This window comes from Calidris pugnax, unplaced genomic scaffold, assembly GCF_001431845.1.
Source record: "Calidris pugnax isolate Ruff unplaced genomic scaffold, ASM143184v1 scaffold146, whole genome shotgun sequence".
NCBI classification, from domain to species: domain Eukaryota; kingdom Metazoa; phylum Chordata; class Aves; order Charadriiformes; family Scolopacidae; genus Calidris; species Calidris pugnax.
The window spans coordinates 472,855-494,805 of record NW_015090869.1 but is presented as its reverse complement, the minus strand read 5'-3'; the positions used below and the strand labels follow the sequence as shown (position 1 = coordinate 494,805).

The window sequence follows — 21,951 nt, the reverse complement described above, 5'->3', positions numbered from 1 at the left end:
GAAAGTTGCCTTTGGGAGTGGAACACAACTGCTGGTGAAACCTGGTAGGTAAGGAGAGGAAAGTCACATCCCTTACTTGGAAAATAACACCTGCTGAGCTGTGTAAGAAACTAGTTTGCAGAGGGATGGAGTTTCTGTGTGTGTCTGTGTGAGAGATACAACAGCCAGAACCAAGATGGGCTTTTTGAAGGTGTGCCGTGTGTGCAGGAGAGTCCAGAGGAATATTTCTGCTTTTAAGTCTGACTTTTTAGGGCTGAGGGAGAAGTTGGGATAATAATCCTGCATCTTTTCCATACATGGAACAAGTGCACAGTCAGCGACCATCTCTGTCAGAGCTGAAAGGGATGACCATCTGTGGCTGTTTAACAAGTGCCCTGCCAGCGACTCACAGCTTTGGAAGGAATAAGGTAGTGCAGGGAGGACATGACTTAGAGGGTTTTTGTTGTGAAGGCAAGCACTGTGGGACTAATTATGGCAACCAAGTCACCTTTGGAGGTGGAACTCAGCTAAGGATAAAGCCCCGTAAGTTTTAAAGCCTTTTCGTGCTCCACTTGGTGGAACAGTTTTGTGGTCGTGAGCTAGCCTAACTGATGTGGCGGGAGACTGGTTCAATCTGTGGGGCTTTTTGCTCTGCTTTCTCTGGCAGCAGCAGACACCTTGATTCCACAAGGCCGTGAATTCAGTCCTTCTGTCCTTCTGTTGCTTACTCCTGCTCTCTGCCTTTCCCAGATGCAGGCCGTGGTCCTGAACCCTCTTGCTCAGGGACAGATATCTTTTGTGCCATGGCCATCCGTCCCTGTGACAGCTGGTGCCGGTTTCTGATGACTCTGTCTAGCGCAGCCATGGATGACTGTCACAGAATCACAGAATGATATGGCATTGTAAGGGACCTCTAGAGATCATCTAGTCCAACTCCCCTGCCAAAGCAGGTCTTCCTATAGTAGGTTGCACAGCAACTTGCCCAGGTGGGTTTTGAACGTCTCCAGAGATGGAGACTCCACCACCTCTCTGGGCAGACTGTTCCAGTGCTCTGCCACCCTCAAAGTGAAGAAGTTCCTCCTCCTGTTTAGATGGAACTTCTTATGTACAAGTTTGTGCCCGTTTCTTCTTGTCCTCTTGTCCTTTCTTCTGCTGAGGAAAGGCCAAATCAATAATGCTCTTGTCTGCACCAGAGTCCCATTTGTCATCCCTCCTGTCGACAAGATTCCCAAGAGATTCCTTATCAAGGCTACAGTTATGCCTGGCTTCAGATAGAGATCAGTTGTAGACTACCTGTCATGAGAGTTCCAGTTTTTTGCAAGGGTGTGAAGGACTGTGTGAACACAGGGAGCTACAAACTGGTGCTGGGGAGAGGGACGCGTCTTGTTGTGAAGCCCAGTGAGTACAACTGCTGCCCATGTTTCTTGTGTTCTGTGTTGCAAATCCTCCCTTTCCATCTCCCTGAGCACTGACCTTTATCTGGTCCGATCGATCAGGCATCCCCTGGATGTGAACTGGCTCTCCTGATCTGTTCCTTTCTTTCCCAGCCTACTCCCCTCTTCTGCAGGAAGTGCATCTAGGCTTGGTGTGGAAGAAGCGTGCACCATTTGGTGGTCACTGACCGGTTGTCTCGCCTTTAAAACCCACAGAGACCCAAAGCTAATGAACTTCCAGGGGATCCCTGCCCATAAAGAGGCATTTCAGGTGCATGGTGCCCCTGATTCTGGGCACAATTACCATGGCTGGGTGTTGTCATTCATGGGTCTTAAACATTAGGAAAGGCAAAGGGAAATGCTTTTCTGAAAAGTGCAAGTGAGCTGGGGAATAGATTTTCCATTGTTCAAGGGAGTGTCGCTGGACTTGAGCCTCTTGTGTCAGGGAGCTTGGCTGTGGCCTGAATGCAGGTGCTTTGTGTTTGAGATCATGTGCAAGGCTGATGTAGATATTTTTGTAATTGTATGTGTCAGAGTGTGAATTTTGCAGGCAAAGTCACTCTTGGAAAGGGAATACTACTTTCAGTGTTACCAGGTAAGCAGCAACTTTTCCTGGAAAATGGAATTGCTTCATTTTTGTCTTGCTCTTACTTATTTTGAGGGGAACAAATTTTGGGAACCACAATTTTGGGACACTGGCAATTTTCTAGGTGTCCCTTGAACTTGGTTCTCCCACATGCCTTGTGCTCCTGTGAAGTCTGTTACCACACCAAAGCTTCTTTACATGCCTGCTCTCATTGCTCCTGCCACCCTTAGTGTAGATAGATGTGCGTGCAATAGAGCACTGACACTTCAGAGAACTTTGGAAACCTGGTCCCATCCCCACTGAAGTTGTTCCAAAGGTGCTTTAGCTCTTCTATGTCACTGTGTCCCAGTGGGTTTGTGTTGCTGCTGGAAGCAGTGTGTGAAAAATGGTGCTTAGCACAAAGGTACCTTAGGGAGTGAGACAAGGCTCCTTGAAATGCCCACGAAGTGCTTGCAGACCTCAGCAGAAGTGCCTGCTGCTTTTAAAGCTCTCTGAGCTCCATGGAACATGCAACACCCAACTATTTTTCTCTCACCTTGGTAGAGTTTTCCCACACTAACCACAAGCCAGGGGTCAGCATGGAGGGACTCTGGGAACAGGAAGGGGATGCTTAGAGGGATGCCCCTTAGTTCTGGCACAGATAGACTGTCAACCTCCTTTTGTGCCCTGGGATCTTTCTGCCTTGTGTCACTCTTCTGATCATAGAATCGTAGAATCATAGAATGGGGAGAGTTGGAAGAGACCTTAAAAATCATCAAATTCTAATCCCCTTGCCACGGGCAGGGACACCTCCCACTAGATCAAGTTGCTCAAAGCCCCATCCAGCCTGGTCTTGAACACTCCCAGGGATGGACAAAAGCCTGGGGAGAGGTGTCACTTCTGAAATGGCTTTCTAGACTTTTTGTTATGGAAGGAAATGTTGTGTGTTGATGGCTATGGCTACAGCAAGCTGACCTTTGGCTCAGGGACCAGACTGTCAGTCCAACTCAGTAAGTGTGCAGCTTTCCTGTGTGTCCTTTTGTTAAAAGTCCTTGAGTGCCTTCTACACGTGCTTGTTGTACCAAGGTCACCTTTCATAGGGGAAGGAGAATATAGGTGCTATTTCATTTAAGGCAGGTGATGAAAAGTCGTCTCTGAGATGGTGAACTTGCATGAAATTCCCACTCATGTGGCGCAGGGCAGAAGCAGGAGTCCAGAAGGTTTGTACTCATAGTTCTAGTGGTGCTCTTAATCCCATAGAGAAATGGGGGTGCTGTCTCTTCAGGAGGTAGGTGACTCTCAGAGACGTACAGCAATGTCTAGCTGGGATGTGATTTGACCAGCTTGTCAAGTGGTTGGGAAGGTTTTGTTGAGAGAAGAAATGCTGTGTGACCATAGGAACTGGTCTGTATAAACCTGTATTCCGTTCTGGAATGAGACCCTGTAAGGCCATGTAAGTCCAACAGCATTCCTACACTTTCTGTATACTGCAAGGCCTTTCTTTGTGTGGTTCAGAGCAGTAACGTGGTTGTTCCATGTTTAAGTGTGACCATATCAGTGATGTATTTTGCTTTAAACCCTTCTTGCTCTACAACTATAACAAGCTGACCTTTGTTTCGCTCAGGGACCAGACTGTCCATCCAACCAAGTGAGTGAGCAGATTTTCTATGTCTCCTCTGTCAAAAATCCTTGAGTGTCCACTACAGTATTCTGCAGAAATAATTGCTGTGTATGGATCACGTTACAGAATAGATAGGGACCATAGGCACTATTTAAAGATACTCCTATGTGTTTCAAGGTGGTAAAATGTTCCTATTTCGATAAATGTGCTCTGGACAGGCCGCTCAACATCCATCAGCCAACAGGAATAGAACTGTGGTTTAGGCAGATGGACAGATTGACCAACTTGTGCCTAGTACCTGTGTATGGCTGGGGAAGACCCTGGGGGATACATTCTGTTCCTTCCCTTAGGACTTTCAGGTAACTTGGGGAAGGCTCAGATTGTGCTTGGTGCCAGCGTTTCCTGAGAGTCCTGTGAAATAGCTCTAGGCAGGCAGACTGTCTTTCTGAGCATAACCGGAGAGAGGAAAGCTGCAGATCATTATGATACTTGCTTTCAGCCTGGATCGGGTGTGGAGAGTGAAAGGAGGAATCTGATTTACTCTGCAGAAACGTGAGGAGGCTGCCAGTAGAGTTGGTGGAGGTAATGCCAATTGAGAGTTAACCTGTGTTTCTGTGAAGTGCTCTGCTGTTGTGACAGTGGCCTCAACTTCACCTTTGGCTCTGGGACTAAACACTAAAGTCACCGTCTTGCCAAGTAAGTGGGTTAATGCCTCTGTGTGTGACAATTTCACCTAACGATTATGTCCAAAGGCTGTCCTGTGACTTGGCAAGAAAAGGCATTTTCTCATTGAAATGCATAGTACTGATTTAAATACTGTGATAGTTCTTTCATTGTGAAAAACCACCACCTGTAGATGGAAATCTGGATGAGAACGTGGACTTCATCAGTTCCTCTGACCCGAGACTGGGTTCATCTTGTTATTCCCATCCCTTTTTTTCCATTACGGGACAAAGAGGCTTTGGGTAGGGATCATCAAGTGTTCCCTGCTACCTAGGGAGTAGGTTCTTCCATCTCGGATACCTGGGGGGACTGCAATCAGATCTTGTTATTCCCATGCATTTGGACATGGAAGAAGGTCTTTGGCCAAGAGAAGCTAGAGGAGGTTGTGGAAGTTTGCCTGGGTATTTATGGCTTCTCTCAGAGGCAGCTCCACGACTGTGTGTATCCAAGCCCTCCAGCACCCACTGAGGTGGCTGAATGAAGAGGCCCATTTTGTATAGGCCTGTCACACTGTGCTGGTGCTGGAGGATGGGGAAAACTCACATGGGGAAGTGGAACCAAACTTCTCGTTGCCCCAGGTGAGCTGTCTCTTCTCTGGGTCGAGGTGGACTCAATACAGGCGACGCTGTACTCTAGCTTCAAAACTAAGAGCGTAGTGGCTCTGTGGAGCAATTTGGGATGGTTTTAGTATGCCCTGGGAAGCTGTGGCAGACTTCCTATTTAACCAATGTGCACCAGGAAAGCGCCCATCCTGGGGGAAGAGAGCAAGTGAAAAGGGAAAACAAGCAAGTGAATTACAAGAAGAGAGATGTGGAAAATGCCTCATGGTCTTTAGTGAGCGGTGCCACTTTGGATTTGTCATGGGTGGAGGTGGAAAGTGAAGGAAGAGCCTTGTGGGTTTTCCTTGTGGTATTAATGAGACTGTAGCATGGGGAGGAAAAAGGACAAGCAATGGACATGAAGGCTAGATGTAATGGATTGCAAGTGCGTGTGGGGGAAATTGAAGGATTTCCTTGAGGGAAATTATTCAGGTGGACTGAGGTGGATAGGAATGTGCAAGGGCTTTTGCTATGGCAAGCAACACAGTGTCTGTGAATACCTACCAACTTACGTTTGGACTTGGAACGAGGCTCGTGGTAAAAGCAAGTAAGATTTCTGAGATTTGGGACATTGAGGTGTTTGGTGGAAAAATTCAATCCACCCAAACCCGAAGGTAATTTTTGCTAGGAGAGGAGCAAACTGCAGCTCAGAATCGGGCTGTTGCCAAAGGTCACATACAGTGACCGTAGTATGTGCTGGATATTGCAGGACAGGAGAGATGGTCCTCAGAGCAATGAAGTAAATTGCACAAGCTGTGGAGCTCTCCTGTGACAGAAGACCTAAAAGCCTTTCTTTCCAGATTTTTTTTTTTTTCTCCCAGATTTTTTTTTTTGATTTCACAAAAGAAAAAATAGCCAAGAAAAGTAAAATGCTCTCAAAAGACTGCCAGACCAATATTTTTTCCCCATAGGAAGAGAGTGAAAGGAACTTTAAATACTTCACCTGTGGCTTAGATGTTCTCTCAGCTTTCTCAGAAAATAAATCCTGTTTTCTCTTTGGGACGGAGAGCAAACTGAACTGTGGTCTTGGTTTTGCAGGAGGAGTAGGAGAGAGGTGTCACTGGTGCTTGAATGTTGTTTGCTCATTGAGTAATGAATTAGCCATGATCTCATACTCTGTTGAATTAACAAGCTTTCCCGGGACGGGGGTCTTTTGTGGGTTGACTTTAAGGAAGGACGTTGGCTTGACAGTAATGAGAGAGTGAGGTGTTGATGCATTGTGCCCCGACCTTAGTTTTTGTGTGAATGCATTTTTCAAGTTTGGAATGACTTGATTTATAGAGCTTCCAGCATTGCTAAGGCAACTTTTATCCTGCAAAACTGGTAAGTTGTGCTAATTGGAATGATACATTTGGACATTCTTGGATAAAATACCCCAGTTTGTCTTCAACTGATTTACTTCTTGGATTTGGTTGTTGGGGTTTTTTTTGATGCTGGTTTTGTTGTTGTTTTTCCATTTGCTAGCTCAGATGCAAATTTCTTTGAATGCATGGCCTGAATTTAGGTTCTGATAATGTGATGTTTCTGCATTATTCTTTTTATCACTTCTCAAAGTAATCATCCATTCAGTTTCTTCTGCTATCAAGGGCAGCTCAGGTTCTCTGTGGCCCTGGATAATCGAAAATTGGCCCTGTTCCACTTACAGAGTGCTTGCTTGTGTTTGTAGCTGTATATACAGCTTTATATACATCACTGCTGAATCTAAACTGCTGTCAAAGACCTAGTTCTGGAGAGGATGGAGGGGAGATTTCTGTTGTGTGCTGAACTACTGCAGTCTTCAGGGCATGATACAAGCTCATGTTTGGTAGTGGAACCCCCTGTTGAGACTGGAACCCAGCAAGTATTAATTAATACAATATAAAGTGCAGCCTGCAAAGGAGGTTGGACATTGCAAGAGAACATAGAGAAAGGTAACACAGACTGTTGAGACTCAATAGCAGCAGTCAGAAAGCTTCTAAACACTGTCTGGAAAGCTGTATACACACACACTGATTGATGCTGCTATGGTGTGGAATAAACAGGCGACTAATGAGGTGGTGGACAATAACTAGACTAGTGAATGTCCAGAATGATTAAGCAGGCAGAGGAACGTGGCTGAGGGAGTGTTTATTTCAATACACATGCTGAGGCCAATAATTTTCATTAGATTATTCCAATAAGAATCTTGCATTGCCATGTTCTCAAGTCTTAATCCAGCATATGTGCACAGCAGTGCACCATTTTGCAAAGCAGAGTGTCACGGTGTCACTGTGGGTTATGGCAAACTTACATTTGGAGCTGGAACGAAACTGACAGTTTCTCCAGGTATGTCTGATTTCTCACATGTCATTCTTCTTGAAAGTACTTCTTTCACTTTGCAGGTTATTTTGCCTATTTCATCATTGCACAATATATCAGGAATAGGACTATAAATGTTCAGATGGTGTAAGAGCAAGTGATTTCCATGGCTGCATATATATTTTCTCCTTCCTATTCCTGATGATGAACTAGCAGAAATTTTATATATGTAAGAGGATTTTTCTTGGAAAGTCAACAGGAAATGGGATCCTAAATCAAAAATTCTCATGTAAAGGAGAGGCAAAGGAAATGGTGAAAGCTGGCATGGGCCAGCAAAATGCAGAGTGGTAAGACTAGTCTCATAAAGCTGTAGCCAGTAAAAAGAACTTTTCTAGCATGTGGAAGATCATACTTTAAGATAACAAAACTCCTAATTGTACATGGATGCAAAATAAAATATATTGAGTCTTTCCTTTGGAGATCCTCAATAAAGCTGCAATGACAGAGGATGGGTTTCTGTTATATTGTGCAGCATTATATAAACGCTGGAAGCTCAGGAAGCAAGCTTACCCCTGAGAATGATACCAAGTTTGTATTCACAGCCAGCTAGTTGAGTACTGTGAAGTTACCTCTGCCTTCAACATCCATGGAGCACATTAGGAGCGAAGCTCTGAAACTGCTGAGGAACAGTGTGACAAGTCTTAAAAGCCAGGGGTGGAATAGATGGATATCCAGAGAGAGGGGAAAGAGGTCAAGAAGCAAAGTTCATTACTGAATGATTTTTGTGGGAAGATGGAAAGGTGACCCTGGTCACAAAACAATTTTCTCTGAAAAAAGAACATGAAAAAAAATGTGCTTGGTTGCTCCCACAAGTGTCTGAAAAAAAATCCCCCCAAAACTGCACAATTCTCTTGTCTGAAGCTCTTTTGAAAAGGGAAAAAGAGTAAGGCAGATCCTGAGACACCAATATTTTTTTTGTAAATGTATCAGTTTTTCCAAATTTCTTAAGAATACTTTTAGGAGCATTTAATATCTAAATGCCTTGGGTTTACTCTTGAAAAATAATGTTTCCATTTCTTGAAATTGTAGTGATTGTTAAGATACTTTCAATATAATATTATTCTGAAAGTTAAAAAACACAGCAATATAAAGAAACTATTCATTCTGAAAACATCTGGGGAAATTCCTCATATTTCAAATGACCCTCCTGACCCTGTTCAAAAACATCTGAGAAAAATAAGAACCTCAAGTTTATAGGGAGCTATCAGCAAGCTAAATGAGCCATAAATCAAGGCTCTGCCTGAGTTCATTTACATGTGCCCATATTTACCATTATAGTCATATTTATATGCAACTGCTCCAGATCTTGCTCTGGTCACAGTGTAGAACCTAAGTGCTTCTTGAATGCCTACTGAAACCTCAGTGTTTAATTGCAGAATAAGCAATGGTCTCCCTGTCACAAATAAATTGCCTACCAAAAAGTGCACTTTCTACTTACAAGCTAAATAACAAATTTACTCTGGAATCACTCTTGACTAATTCAAATGGTGAATCCAAGAGAATGGGATGATGGAGTTTTTACTTTATTGTTGAACACTAGATGAGCTGTGAAGTAACAGTAAATAAACTAATTTTTGAGAGAGGAATCTGACTGGCAGACTGAATAAATGAGGAATGAGATGAAGAATAAAACTTGTGAAGCAGGTAGCTTTCTGGATGCAATGGAATAAATATGATGGAAGGGAATATTAAGGAATATATGTTTGGGAGTTTGAAAGATGCAAAACAATACATGAAAAGAAAATCAGAAAAGAAGGATAGTCCTAGATTGATGAATCTGCCTAATCACAGAGATAAATAAAATTTTTTTTGATGGAGTGTTTCACTGTTGAAGATTCCATTCAATACCACTCTGGATATTGTAGAGGTCTGTGCTATTGTGTGAGTATGGAAGTAGTTATAAACTCACATTTGGATCTGGGACAAGACTTCTGGTTTTGCCAGGTACATTTATCCTGATTTTTTTTGGCTGATTTACAAGATTGTTGTAGATAAACACCAAGATCTTGGCAGTTGTCAAAGGCCTGAGGTCTTACTTCAACGAGCAGAATATATTCCACAGCAGATGTCCAAGCAGTCTGCCTTGAGGCCTCTGCAGGTGGGAATGTGATTTCCATGCTCTTCCATCAATTGCATTCCTGTGATAAGATAAGACAAAGACTGCTTTTGCTCTTCTGTTAAGTCAGTCATATAGATTTGTTTTCTCCTAAGGGGTTAATTCATGCCACTTCCATTGGCCTCAAGCAAAGTGATGAAATAGATCAGATGATAGTGCATTGAAATACAAGAATTGTTATAATATTTATTTTGCTGGACATGGGCCAGCAATGTGCACTCACAGCTGAGGAAGCCAACTGTATTCTGGGCTACATCAAAAGAAGAGTGGTCAGCAGGTCAAGGGAGGTGATTCTGTCCCTCTACTCCACTCTGGTGAGATCCCATCTCCTGTACTACATCCAGCTCTGGGGTCCTCAGTACACAAAAGACACGGATCTGCTAGAGCAGGTCCAGAAGCAGGAATAAATAAATATATCAGAAGATAATAATCAGAAGGATGGAACACATCTCCTATGAGGAAAGGGAGAGAGATTTGGCATTGTTCAGCCTGGAGAGGGCTCTGAGAACATGTTATTGTAGCCTTTCAATACTTAAAGGGGGCTTATATGAAAGATGGAGACAAACTTTATAGTAGGGCCTGTAGCGATACGACATGGAGTAATGGTTTTAAAATAAAATAGGGATAGTGTGGCCAGCAGGGCTAGAGAATCGATTGTCCCCCTGTACTTGGCACTGGTGAGGCCACACCTTGAATACTGTGTCCAGTTTTGGACCCCTCAAAACAGGAGGGACATTGAGGTGCTGGAGCATGTCCAGAGACAAGAAACAAAGCTGGTGAAAGGTCTGAAACACAATCAGAAGGATGGAACACATCTCCTATGAGGAAAGGGAGAGAGATTTGGCATTGTTCAGCCTGGAGAGGGCTCTGAGAACATGTTATTGTAGCCTTTCAATACTTAAAGGGGGCTTATATGAAAGATGGAGACAAACTTTATAGTAGGGCCTGTAGCGATACGACATGGAGTAATGGTTTTAAAATAAAATAGGGATAGTGTGGCCAGCAGGGCTAGAGAATCGATTGTCCCCCTGTACTTGGCACTGGTGAGGCCACACCTTGAATACTGTGTCCAGTTTTGGACCCCTCAAAACAGGAGGGACATTGAGGTGCTGGAGCATGTCCAGAGACAAGAAACAAAGCTGGTGAAAGGTCTGAAACACAATCTTATGAGGAGTGGCTGAGGGAACTGGGGTGGTTCAGTCTGGAGAAAAGAGGGCTGAGGGGAGACCTTCTCACTCTCTACAACTACCTAAAAGGAGGGAGTAGCAAGTGGGGGTTGGTCACATCTCCCAAGTAACAGGCGATGGGACAAGGGCATCTCCTGTACTACATCCAGCTCTGGGGTCCTCAGTACACAAAAGACACGGATCTGCTAGAGCAGGTCCAGAAGCAGGAATAAATAAATATATCAGAAGATAATAATCAGAAGGATGGAACACATCTCCTATGAGGAAAGGGAGAGAGATTTGGCATTGTTCAGCCTGGAGAGGGCTCTGAGAACATGTTATTGTAGCCTTTCAATACTTAAAGGGGGCTTATATGAAAGATGGAGACAAACTTTATAGTAGGGCCTGTAGCGATACGACATGGAGTAATGGTTTTAAAATAAAATAGGGATAGTGTGGCCAGCAGGGCTAGAGAATCGATTGTCCCCCTGTACTTGGCACTGGTGAGGCCACACCTTGAATACTGTGTCCAGTTTTGGACCCCTCAAAACAGGAGGGACATTGAGGTGCTGGAGCATGTCCAGAGACAAGAAACAAAGCTGGTGAAAGGTCTGAAACACAATCTTATGAGGAGTGGCTGAGGGAACTGGGGTGGTTCAGTCTGGAGAAAAGAGGGCTGAGGGGAGACCTTCTCACTCTCTACAACTACCTAAAAGGAGGGAGTAGCAAGTGGGGGTTGGTCACATCTCCCAAGTAACAGGCGATGGGACAAGGGGGGATGGCCTCAAGTTGCACCAGGGGAGGTTTAGGGTGGATATTAGGAAAAATTTCTTCACAAAAAGGGTTATCAAACATTGGAACAGGCTGCCCAAGGACGTGGTTGAATAACCTTCCCTGGAGGCATTTAAAAGATGTGTATACATGGTGCTGAGGGACATGGTTTAGTGGTGTTTTTGTCAGTGATAAGTTAATGGTTGGACTTGTTCTTAAGGGTTCCTTGCAACCTAGATGATTCTATGATTCTGAAAGAGGGTAGATTCAGACTACAAATAACGAAAAAAAGTTTTTACTATGAGGGTGGTAAAAGACTGGAACAGGTCTCTCAGTGAAGTGGTAGATGCCCCGTCCCTGGAAACATTCAAGGTCAGGTTCGATGGGGGTCTGAGCAACCTGATCTAGATGAAGATATCTCTGCTCTTTACAGAGGGGTTCAACTAGATGGCTTTTAAAGGTCCCTTCCAACCCAAACAATTCTATGATTGTATAACTTAGAAAATATCTATTTAAGGTGATTATCATCATTTTAGCTGGTCTCTGTTTGTAGCAGAATCCCACCAAGGAACAGTATATGTATAAAATTTTTAATATTAGTGTTGGAAAGGAATTGGACTGCCTTGTAGCTGGTTTGTCTGATGTACAGATACTGTACATCAGAATCCAAAAATATGACAAGTGAATTCTGTTCTCAACTGGGACTTGAATCCAGATATGTTGAGCTGTCACAGCTACAAGGCCATGCTTAATGCTTCCTTCTGCTACCACATATCTAAGTGAGAGTATAAAAATCCTGAAGTAATAGAGTTAGAAGGCTGAGATTGCCTTTGCAACTGCCTGTGAAGCTCTAAGATCTAGTCAAGGTCACAGTGTGCCACTGAAACCTGTAAGGAGATAACTGTAACCAAGATTAAAGGGGTTCTTGCAAAGGTTTCCCGGGTTGTGTGAATTATGGGGGTGGAGGATACAAGCTGACGTTAGGAAAAGGAACCTTGCTGGTGGTCAAGCCAGGTGGGTAGTAAATGCTAAAAAATTCAGGAGAAAACTTGGACTGAAAGGCAGTGGCCCTAACTATGTCCTGTCCTGGTTTGAGGTAAAACAGAACTAATTTTCTGTTCAGTAATTTTACTTTTTGAGCTAGGCCTCTTCTGACTAACTAAACTCTGAAATTAACAGCATATTGTTCAGAAACCGTTCACTCTCACAGTGATAAGACCTGATTATACCAAGGAATGGTATGCAGAGAGGCCCCTGCTTATACTTATTGCTATAACAACCAAGGTCAAGTAAATTTGTTATTTGCCCCGTTGGAGGGTCGGAAGCAGAGAAGCGTAGAGGGGTCCCACCTGTAGGGAGGAACGGACAGGACAGGTGACCCAAAACTGACCAACAGGGTATTCCAACCCATCCGCATCACGCTCAGTATAAAAGCTGAGGGATCAAAGGGTCAACTCTCTTCCTTCAATGGCCGACGTCCAAGGAGGACCCTGTCTGTTCGTCTGCCTTTGATCCCGATCCGAACGTTCCTGACTCCAGAGCTGGAATCTGGCTCCTGTCCATCACCGAGTCCGGCCTGGGACTTTCCCCTGCACTGGCTGGTGACGTGATCGTCATCCTGGGAGCTTGATATGGTTTTGTATATACTGTATACATTTTAATTTTATTTTACTTTTTTTCTCTTTTTTTTTCTTATTTCATTATTTATTTATATTTCTTTAAAGTAGTTTAGTCTTTTTATAAACTCATAGTTTTTTTATCCCCCTCTTCCTCTCCTCTCTTTTCCTTGGGGCAGGGGGGCATCTGTCATTCTGGTCAATTCGGTCAAAACCACGACAGTGGCACAGTGAACAGGAACTTTAGGTGATGTTACAAATGGAAAACCACAGGTTGTTCCTAGTATTGCCCTGAAAGGTGTAATACACAACTGTAACCAGTGAGTGAATGAAGATTTTTTAGATTTGATCTCCCTGGTTCTGATCCTAATAATTTTCTAGTAGATTTCTTTGGTACTTTGATGGTGACATATAAGCAATGTTTATCGTCATTGATCCTGCTCTGTAATGTCTGCTGACCTGATTCTCAGTATACACTGGGAAAACCTGTCTACGTTTTTGTAGAGGTTGACACAACTGTGTCAATCAGGGATATGTGAAACTCACATTTGGAACTGGGACCCAACTTCTTGTTATCCCAAGTGAGTTTGAGCTTTCTGTTCCATATTAACACCAGGATTGGCAAATCGTTTGTTCATTGGGTAGGTGGACTAGGCACTTTAATGGAAGCACATTCCAATTGCTTTTCAGCTTTCCTTGACAAAAAACAGTTGGAATAGAGACGCTGTCTTGGAATCCAAGAAATGCTTGGCTATGGTGTAGCGATGACCCATTGCAGGAACAAACAGGTAGAGAAGATGGTAATGTTCACACAGGTTTAATAGCCACAGCATGGTGCAGTCACACATAGAGCGCTGTAAGCAGTTCACACATGGCTGAATGCTACATAAAAAGTTTAGCACTTTTATAAAGTATCTGGCTATTTCGTCTTTCAGACTTGATTTAGCATCTTTAAAATATTAGGTGGAGATGACTCTGACTAATGGCTTGGAGATTGGATTTTCAGCCTAAGACAATATGTCATTATTTTTTGGTTTTAAAATCCAGAAGTCCCCTTCTATATCTGTAAAAACTTATGTTACAGTGTGAGCAGTTGGGAACTAGAAAAATTTTATTTGGAAGTGGAACCAAACTTGTTGTGATGCTTGGTAACTGCTTTTCCTTTCCTTGGTTATGTTTTAAAATGCTTTAGGAACTTGAAAGGATGGAATGAAAATTCAAATATCTTTGTGTGTCATCCTCTGGTAGACAGCTTTCCCACATATTTTGGATAAGGAGCCCTTGGAATATGCAGCTGGTAGCCAGGAATTTATTGCAAAGGCTTCTTGTTGACCGAGAAACTGAAAGATACAGCAAATTTGTGTTTGGAAAAGGAATTAGATTTAAAGTCAACCCAGGTGAGTAAGATTTGGAGGACAGACTATGAAGATATGAAGGTGGGAGCAGTGTCCACTGGTTAGTGTTTCTGAATAGGTCTACCTTTATAAAAAATGAGCATAAACTCATAAATTAGATGAAGGGTGGACAGAGAAGTGAGGGCTGCAAGAAAATGAACGCAGAATTATTTCTTAACAGGATGCTTGTGAAGATGGAGCAGGGCGACTAGGATGATATTGGCATATCATTAACTTCTGAGTCCTGATAGACAGTAGTAGTGTTTTGGTTTAGATTGAGGGGGAAAAAATCAGAGATACTTATGGGTTCATGTTTAACTCTTAGTTTCACACAGCATTGTGAAGAAATTTCCCAGGTGACTTAGACTACTGTATTTGCAATGATTCAAACTGGGCTGCGTGGGATACTGGAGCTAGGAGAGTAATTTTTGGAAATGGCACAAGATTATGATCCAAAATAAATTATTTAATTAAATGTACCCATTAAATAGACTGCTCAGGAAAAGATTCAATTTTTGTGTGAAATAGACATCTACGTCTGAGGCAATTATATAAGTGTAAAATCAAAAGTTGTTCTGAGTTTTTGCTATCAACAGAAAAATGATTTTCCACCTGTTTTTAGAAAGGGATTTTAAATTAATTCTTTTTGCATAGTTCTTTTTCTTACTTATTAAACAAATGTGGGTTTTTTTTTTCGCTAGTGCTACATGAATCATGTGCCGTTCTGATCATCCTGAGTGTCATTATGCAGAGCATGAAGGATGCCCAGGAGATCAGGCCCAGCCAGCACGGGTTCACCAGGGGCAGGTCCTACTTGACAAACCTGATCTCCTTCTATGACAAAGTGACCCGCTTGCTGGATAAAGGAAAGGCTGTGGATGTTGTTTATCTGGACTTTAGCAAGGCCTTTGATACAGTCTCCCACAGTATCCTCCTGCAGAAACTGGCTGCCCATGGCTTGGATGGGAATAGTCTCCACTGGGTTAAAAAGTGGCTGGAGGGCCAGAGAGTGGTGGTGAATGGAATCAAATCCAGTTGGCGGCCGGCCACGAGCAGTGTCCCACAGGGCTCGGTACTGGGACCCATTCTCTTTAACATCTTTATCAATGATCTGGACGAGGGGATCGAGTGCACCCTCAGTAAGTTCGCAGACGACACCAAGCTGGGTGGCAGTGTCGACCTGCTGGAGGGTAGAGAGGCTTTGCAGAAGGATCTGGACAGGCTGGATCAATGGGCCGAGACCAACGGGATGAGGTTCAACAAGGCCAAGTGCCAGGTCCCACACTTGGGTCCCACCAACCCCATGGATGCTACAGGCTGGGGGCAGAGTGGCTGGAGCTGCCTGGCAGAAAAGGACCTGGGGGTGTTGGTCGACAGCCGGCTGAACATGAGCCAGCAGTGTGCCCAGGTGGCCAAGAAGGCCAATGGTATCCTGGCCTGTATCAGCAACAGCGTGGTGAGTAGTACCCAAGAGGTGATTGTCCCCCTGTACTCGGCACTGGTGAGGCCCCACCTCGAGTACTGTGTCCAGTTTTGGGCCCCTTACCACAAAAAAGACATTGAGGTGCCAGAGCGGGTCCAGAGAAGGACAACGAAGCTGGTGAGGGGTTTGGAGAGTAAGTCTTATGAGGAGAGGCTGAGGGAACTGGGGGTGTTCAGTCTGAAGAAGAGGAGGCTGAGGGGAGACCTTCTCGCACCCTATAACTACCTGAAGGGGGGGTGTAGAGAAGCAGGGGTCGGTCTCGTCTCCCAAGTCACAGGAGATAGGACAAGGGGAAATGGCCTCAAGTTGCACCAGGGGAGGTTTAGATTGGATATTAGGAAAAATTTCTTCACTGAAAGGGTTATCCAGCATTGGAATAGGCTGCCCAGGGAGGTGGTTGAGGCACCATCCCTGAAGGTGTTCAAAAGACGGGTTGACATGGTCCTCAGGAATATGGTTTAGTGATTTTTTATTGCTTATTTCTTATTTATTTTTTTTGTCAGAGTTAGGCTGATGGTTGGACTAGATGACTTTTAAAGGTCCCTTCCAACCCAAACCATTCTATGAATTCTTTTCTAGGAACTAGATCTCTGGCATATAAAATTGAAAACTTGTTTTGGCAACTAAAACTCGCTGTGATTTTAGAAGAAAAAAGCATTCAAATTATTTTGTGAAACAGCCAGAGGTTCTCAGGAGGTTCATGAGCAGCCGCTTCAAGTCTTTTTGTTTCCAGACAATTGTTACACAGGTAGATTAAGCCATCTCATTCAACTGTGAGCTTTAAAGAGTGGAAGGAGCAAAATTGCCCCCAAAATCTTTCCTTAACATTGTTGAAAGGAGCAGCAGACAAGATTGTAGTAAATGTCTCTCACAGTTTATGTGGTACATGAATAAATCTATAAGTGAACACAAATAGTGTGTTGCTTCCCAATATGAAATTTTAGAAAATTTTATCTCAACTTTTCCCTGATATAAACACGTGATATAAACCCAGGACACTGAGGTGCTGGACCGTGTCCAGAGAAGGGCAACAGAGCTGGTGAGGGGTCTAAAGCACAAGTCTTGTGAGAAGCGGCTGAGGGAGCTGAAGGTGTTCAGCCTGGATAAAAGGACGCTGAACATTCTCTACAACTCCCTGAAAGGAGGATGTAGCAAGGTGGGGGTCGGTCCCTTCTCCCAAAGAACAGGTGACAGGACAAAAGGAAATGGCCTCAAGTTGTACCAGGGGAGGTTTAGGATGGATAACAGGAAAAAATTTTACACTGAAAGAGATTGAGGTTATCTCAATCTTTTCTGCAAATGCATGTCATAAATATCAATAAAGCATCTCCAACATATCCACCAACTCATTAAGACAGAAAAACAGAAAACACTGGTGACAGGGCTGTGGTTATAATGGTTATAATAGCTGGTATTTACCCAGACTGATATCTGCAAACTTTCATAACAGTTTGCAAATATGGAAAGGAACTTACCGGAAAAAGACTTGGGTACCAGAACAAAGGCAGCAGCCCTCTGAGCAAGAATGAGAAATGAGTGTTTTGCAAAACAAGCACTGTTGAAGCTGCAAAAAACTGCAAAAGTCTGCAAAAGACTGCAAAAGTCTGCAAAAGACAGACATTTTTCTATCTTCTCATGATAAAAGCATTGCACAGATTGAAAGGGAGAAAAACACCCTAATTTGCAGAGAGGTGGATATGTAGTTCTTTAGAAAGCATAGTACTCTCTATGAGAGAGAAGCAGAACAGCTCAATCAATTCCTCCTTTTCTCATTCATGTCCATGCACTCCATGACAATGATGGGCCCTGGTTCCATCTGTATTTTATACAGGGATCTACCATCAAGCTTTTTATCTGTTCCTGTCTCCCTAACAAACAATCACTGAAAACTATTTTCAAAACAATAACTGGGAGTTTGGGAGATGGGGTTGGGAGAGTCAGGGTTTGGGAGAGTGGGGTTGGAATGGTCTACATTAGAACATATATTGTGTAGCTGGGACAGAGAGAGTCTCATCAGGTTTTTCAAAGCCTGAGAATGAGTCATTAGACTTTGTGGATTAGTTTTTTTCTGAGGTCATCCTAATAAAGAAGTATGGCTATTTCTCTAAGGTGCCGACATCTGGTAATTGAACAGATGAAAAGCATCTATCTCAGTGACAGAACTAGGGTCTGCACCTCTAAAAGCCAAGAGTTAGTTCAAACTTCTCCCATGAGAAGAAATTAAAACTTCTTCATTGGGGAGCTTAGCTGTCTTTAATATTTCTACAGTATTTATGTGTGAGCAGGGACGAAGCAAATATTAATCTAAACTCGCAGCCCTACTCGATAACATATTGTCAGTTTGGAAATGTGAACTGAAGCTCCAGTTCAATCCTGTGACTGTGAAGTCAAATGGAAAATGCAGCTGGAGGGTTGCTGAGAGCCCTATATCTGCAGCTTGGCTAAAGAACGTCTTTAATGGCATTTCGTCTACTCATCATTAGAGTACTGCAATGCCTATAAGATTTTACTATTGTGCATGAACAAAGATTTAGGAAAGCACCTTCTTAAAGAATCTCTTGAAGAATTCTCTTCAAGAGCTGGACAAGATGAAATGTATGCTAAGAGTACAAGTTTTCAAAGCTAAATGTGCAAAAAAAAAAGAGTTTAACCACAGGTAGTGTTTTGACGTGTGGAAAATCCTAGTCTAACTGACTTCCTAGCAGAATTTGAAGTAAGAAACAGAAATAAACCCCAGGTGTCTTATATCTGCCACCTTTAGTTCCCCAAACTCCTCTTCTTCAGGGCAAAATTAAGTAAAAAAAAAATCTTGCACCATACTGTTGGGTGGTGGAACATAATGAAACATTCATTTGTTTCTTCTTTCTTTTGCTAAATGCAACCATGTGTTCCTCCTTTTCAGTGTCTTTCCTAGCTTTGTGCTATAGGAACAAAATTAGCTAGACTGGTGGACACCCTTAAGACTTGGTGTTTATCCACTGTCCCTCAGGACAGGTGGAGGAAGTGGCATCTTGAATGTCAGTGGTGGATTTGAGTACACATTTGCAGGAAAGGCAGAATTCTCTTCAGACACACATCATAGCAGTGAAGCAAGATGAGAGAGCTCTCCGCCTGTCATACACATTCCTGAATGCATCCAGGCTGAGACACAAAAGGAAGCCCAGGCTGCAGAGTAGAGTTAGATGAGTTGTTACAGAGAGGAATGATGAGGTTAGGTATGGACATCTAGGCTGTGGTTGCCCGTATGAATATCAGCTATGAGGTACTCTAGGGATCCTGCCTGGCCACTCTGTGTCTCCCACACAACATAAGTCGATGTAAGTCTCATGTAGCTCCTGCATCATCTGCTGTGGATGCGTTGGTTCTCTAAAGGTGTCCTAGCACAAGATCTCTATGATCAGGGAACTTCCCACTGGAATAATGGAAAAACCTCCATGCTTAAGTGTCTGTATGTTAAGATTGAAGGAACTGTGACTGTATACTCTCAGCTAATGTCTCTTCTCTTCTCCTTTTTCAGATATTACTCCATCTCCTTCAGTCTACAGGCTGACCTCTAAAGATGATGCGGATTTGGAGATGTGCCTTATCACAGATTACTCCCCTGAAACTCTTAACTCAACTAATACTGAGACAAATGCTATTGTGGAGGTGGCAACATCTGAGAACAAACAGGAAGCAAGCTACCTGTCAACCTACTGGGCCAAGAAAGATGAAATGCAGTGTGGTGCAAATGTTAAGGACTTTGGAAAACTGAAGGGCGAGGATCCTGAAAGTGGTAATGTCATTGTTGGATGTGTATACAGTGCTAGAGCTACTCTGGTCTCTGTGATATTAGTGTGAGCAGGACTTCTTCATGTGTCTCAACCCTGCAAGCAATGCTGAATTATGGTCCCACACTCCAGAGGAATATTGCCTTGTTGCCTCTCTTTTGTTTTGCCTTTTTCCTCAGTGGAAGGGTCAGTAGGCTTGTACAGTCACAGCAGAGAGATCTTAAAGTCACACTGAGGGGTGGGTATAAAGCTTGAAATTCCTTTTTCTGATGGGACTCTAAAGTTTAATTAGGTCACATTTTATGCTTGCCCTGAAAACAGCAGAAATGAGTGTTTATGGGAGGGTTAGTGGCCAGAACCTCTAATCCAGCCCTTCTAAGTAGGGATATCTTTATGAATGTCTGAAGAAGTACATTTGTTTTTAATAAAATCTATTTTACTGTCTGCAGATGCCAGTGCTATCTGTGTTACAGGGTTGTCTCTACACTTCAGGACAGGTATGTACACAGCATTTTGGGAGTAAAGCTCGGCCTGATGAACAGAAATGTCTTCCCAAGTTTTTGCTAATGTCCCCTGTTTGTGGAACTCCTGTTGGAGCAATAAGCTCAGACTGGAAACTTCCAAAAAGGCCCGATAGGCTTTAAACATCAAGGCTGGGAGTCACTGGGTTAATGTAGTCTTCCAGATCTGAGCTGGTAATTTAATGTGACTCATGTAGCCAGTGCCTACAGGCTCTTACTAGGACTAGTGCCAAACAACTGGTCCCCAGCACATAATGATTTAAGATACTGATATTAGTCAGCCTTACTGGATGTCTGTCTGCATTTCACACTTCAAAAGACTTGTTTTTAATTTTGAGTGCACAAACACCTAATGAACCAGAAGATAAGCTGGTGGTTTCTGCAGGGAGTGCTCAGAAGCAGGGCTGTGCTGAAGATCGGTGCATCTGAGCAAGCTTTGCTTCAGCTGGTGGCTGTGGGAGTACATTGGCCACTGCTGGAGCACAAGCAATTGCTGCTCCTGCTGGTTCAGAGGAGCTGAGCTTGCCCCCGCGCTTGCCCTGTGTGCAGAAAAGCTGTACTTTTGTAAACACGCAGCCTTGCAGAAAAGAAACCAGTCAGCCAAATGTTTCCAAAACACCACTTCAGCAAAATACTCATCAGTAAACTTGGCTGATATGATCAGTCATTTCAGAGAGAGGTTTTCAAAGATAAAATGGCTTTTTGATGACAGCTCTCTGCTTCCCCAATATAGATCAATGTCTTTTCAAATGAAAATGGCTTTTAACTTAAGATTAATAGACAATCCAAACAGACTGTGTTCTTTGAATAAAATTTGACCTGTTTTCTCCCTGCCCACCTTAAAAAAATTTAGGAAGAGGAAGGAGGGATACCTCCAGCCTCCTGGGTTCATACAGTATATTTAAAAACCAGCCAAATAGTCAGCAGATTTGCATATTGGATAATTAAGTGATTGTTGAATGAAAACCCAGCCCTTGAAACAGCAACTGGAAGAAATGAAAGTCTTGAGAGTCAATCCTGCTCACTGTCCCGTTAGCTGTCCCGATGGCTGACTCAGTCACACAAAGTGGAACAGCTTCATTAAGAAGTGCTTTTAAGTCTGTCTGGAAGGAAGATTGCCTCAGTGCTCTTGTGACTTTCATTCTCTGTTACTTTTACAGATGAAAACCTGAACATGTTGCCTTTATCACACCTGGGTCTGAAAATTATTTTAATGAAAGGAATAATTTTTAATGTGCTGATGACGATGCTTATGTGGAAAAAAAAGGTGAGTACGTCCAGAGGTGGTAAGGCCTCTTACAGAAAACATCGGGATAAGTTCATTAGCTATGAATATTCCTTCTCTCTGTAATAACTGGTTATGCAATCTATCCATACACCTTTTGTCTACCAACAATAAAATCCCTCAACACCTTTGCCCACGCCTCAAGTCTACTTACTTTTCTTTATCCACATACAAATTTAACTTTTTTCTTCTTTCTAGACAACTCTCCTTTCTATTTCTCCATGCATCCCTTCCCTTGCCTGTATTCATCTGTCAGACTCATCCGCTGACCAGTCTCCAGCTGGGAAAGTTTGATGTTTTAAAACCTCAGACCTAATATATTAGTTTTGGCCCAGTGTCTCTTTCTCCTCTTTCTAGGAGACATTTCAGGTCTAGAATTGTGTACCTGTGGCTGTATCACAAACAACGATTTCACATACTTTCATTTTGCTACAGGAATGAAAGTAGCCAGACGGCGCAGTCCTCAAGTACCAGAAATGTCTGCTGAGGAATCTTTACCAGCGTCGTGTGCAAGAGGGAGCACAGGCGTTCCTGTTGCAAGGGATATCACTTGCTGTTTCTGTATATCACAC

At 43.2% G+C, this 21,951-nt stretch overlaps 1 gene segment (V, D, J or C); it reads left to right on the top strand.

The window, feature by feature from the left end:
* The first annotated feature begins 1,264 nt into the window (after positions 1-1,264).
* LOC106890080 lies at positions 1,265-21,951 on the top strand. The segment is given in 5 exon segments: positions 1,265-1,377; positions 19,321-19,578; positions 20,023-20,070; positions 21,255-21,361; positions 21,815-21,951. Coding segments are annotated over 5 exon segments (519 nt in total).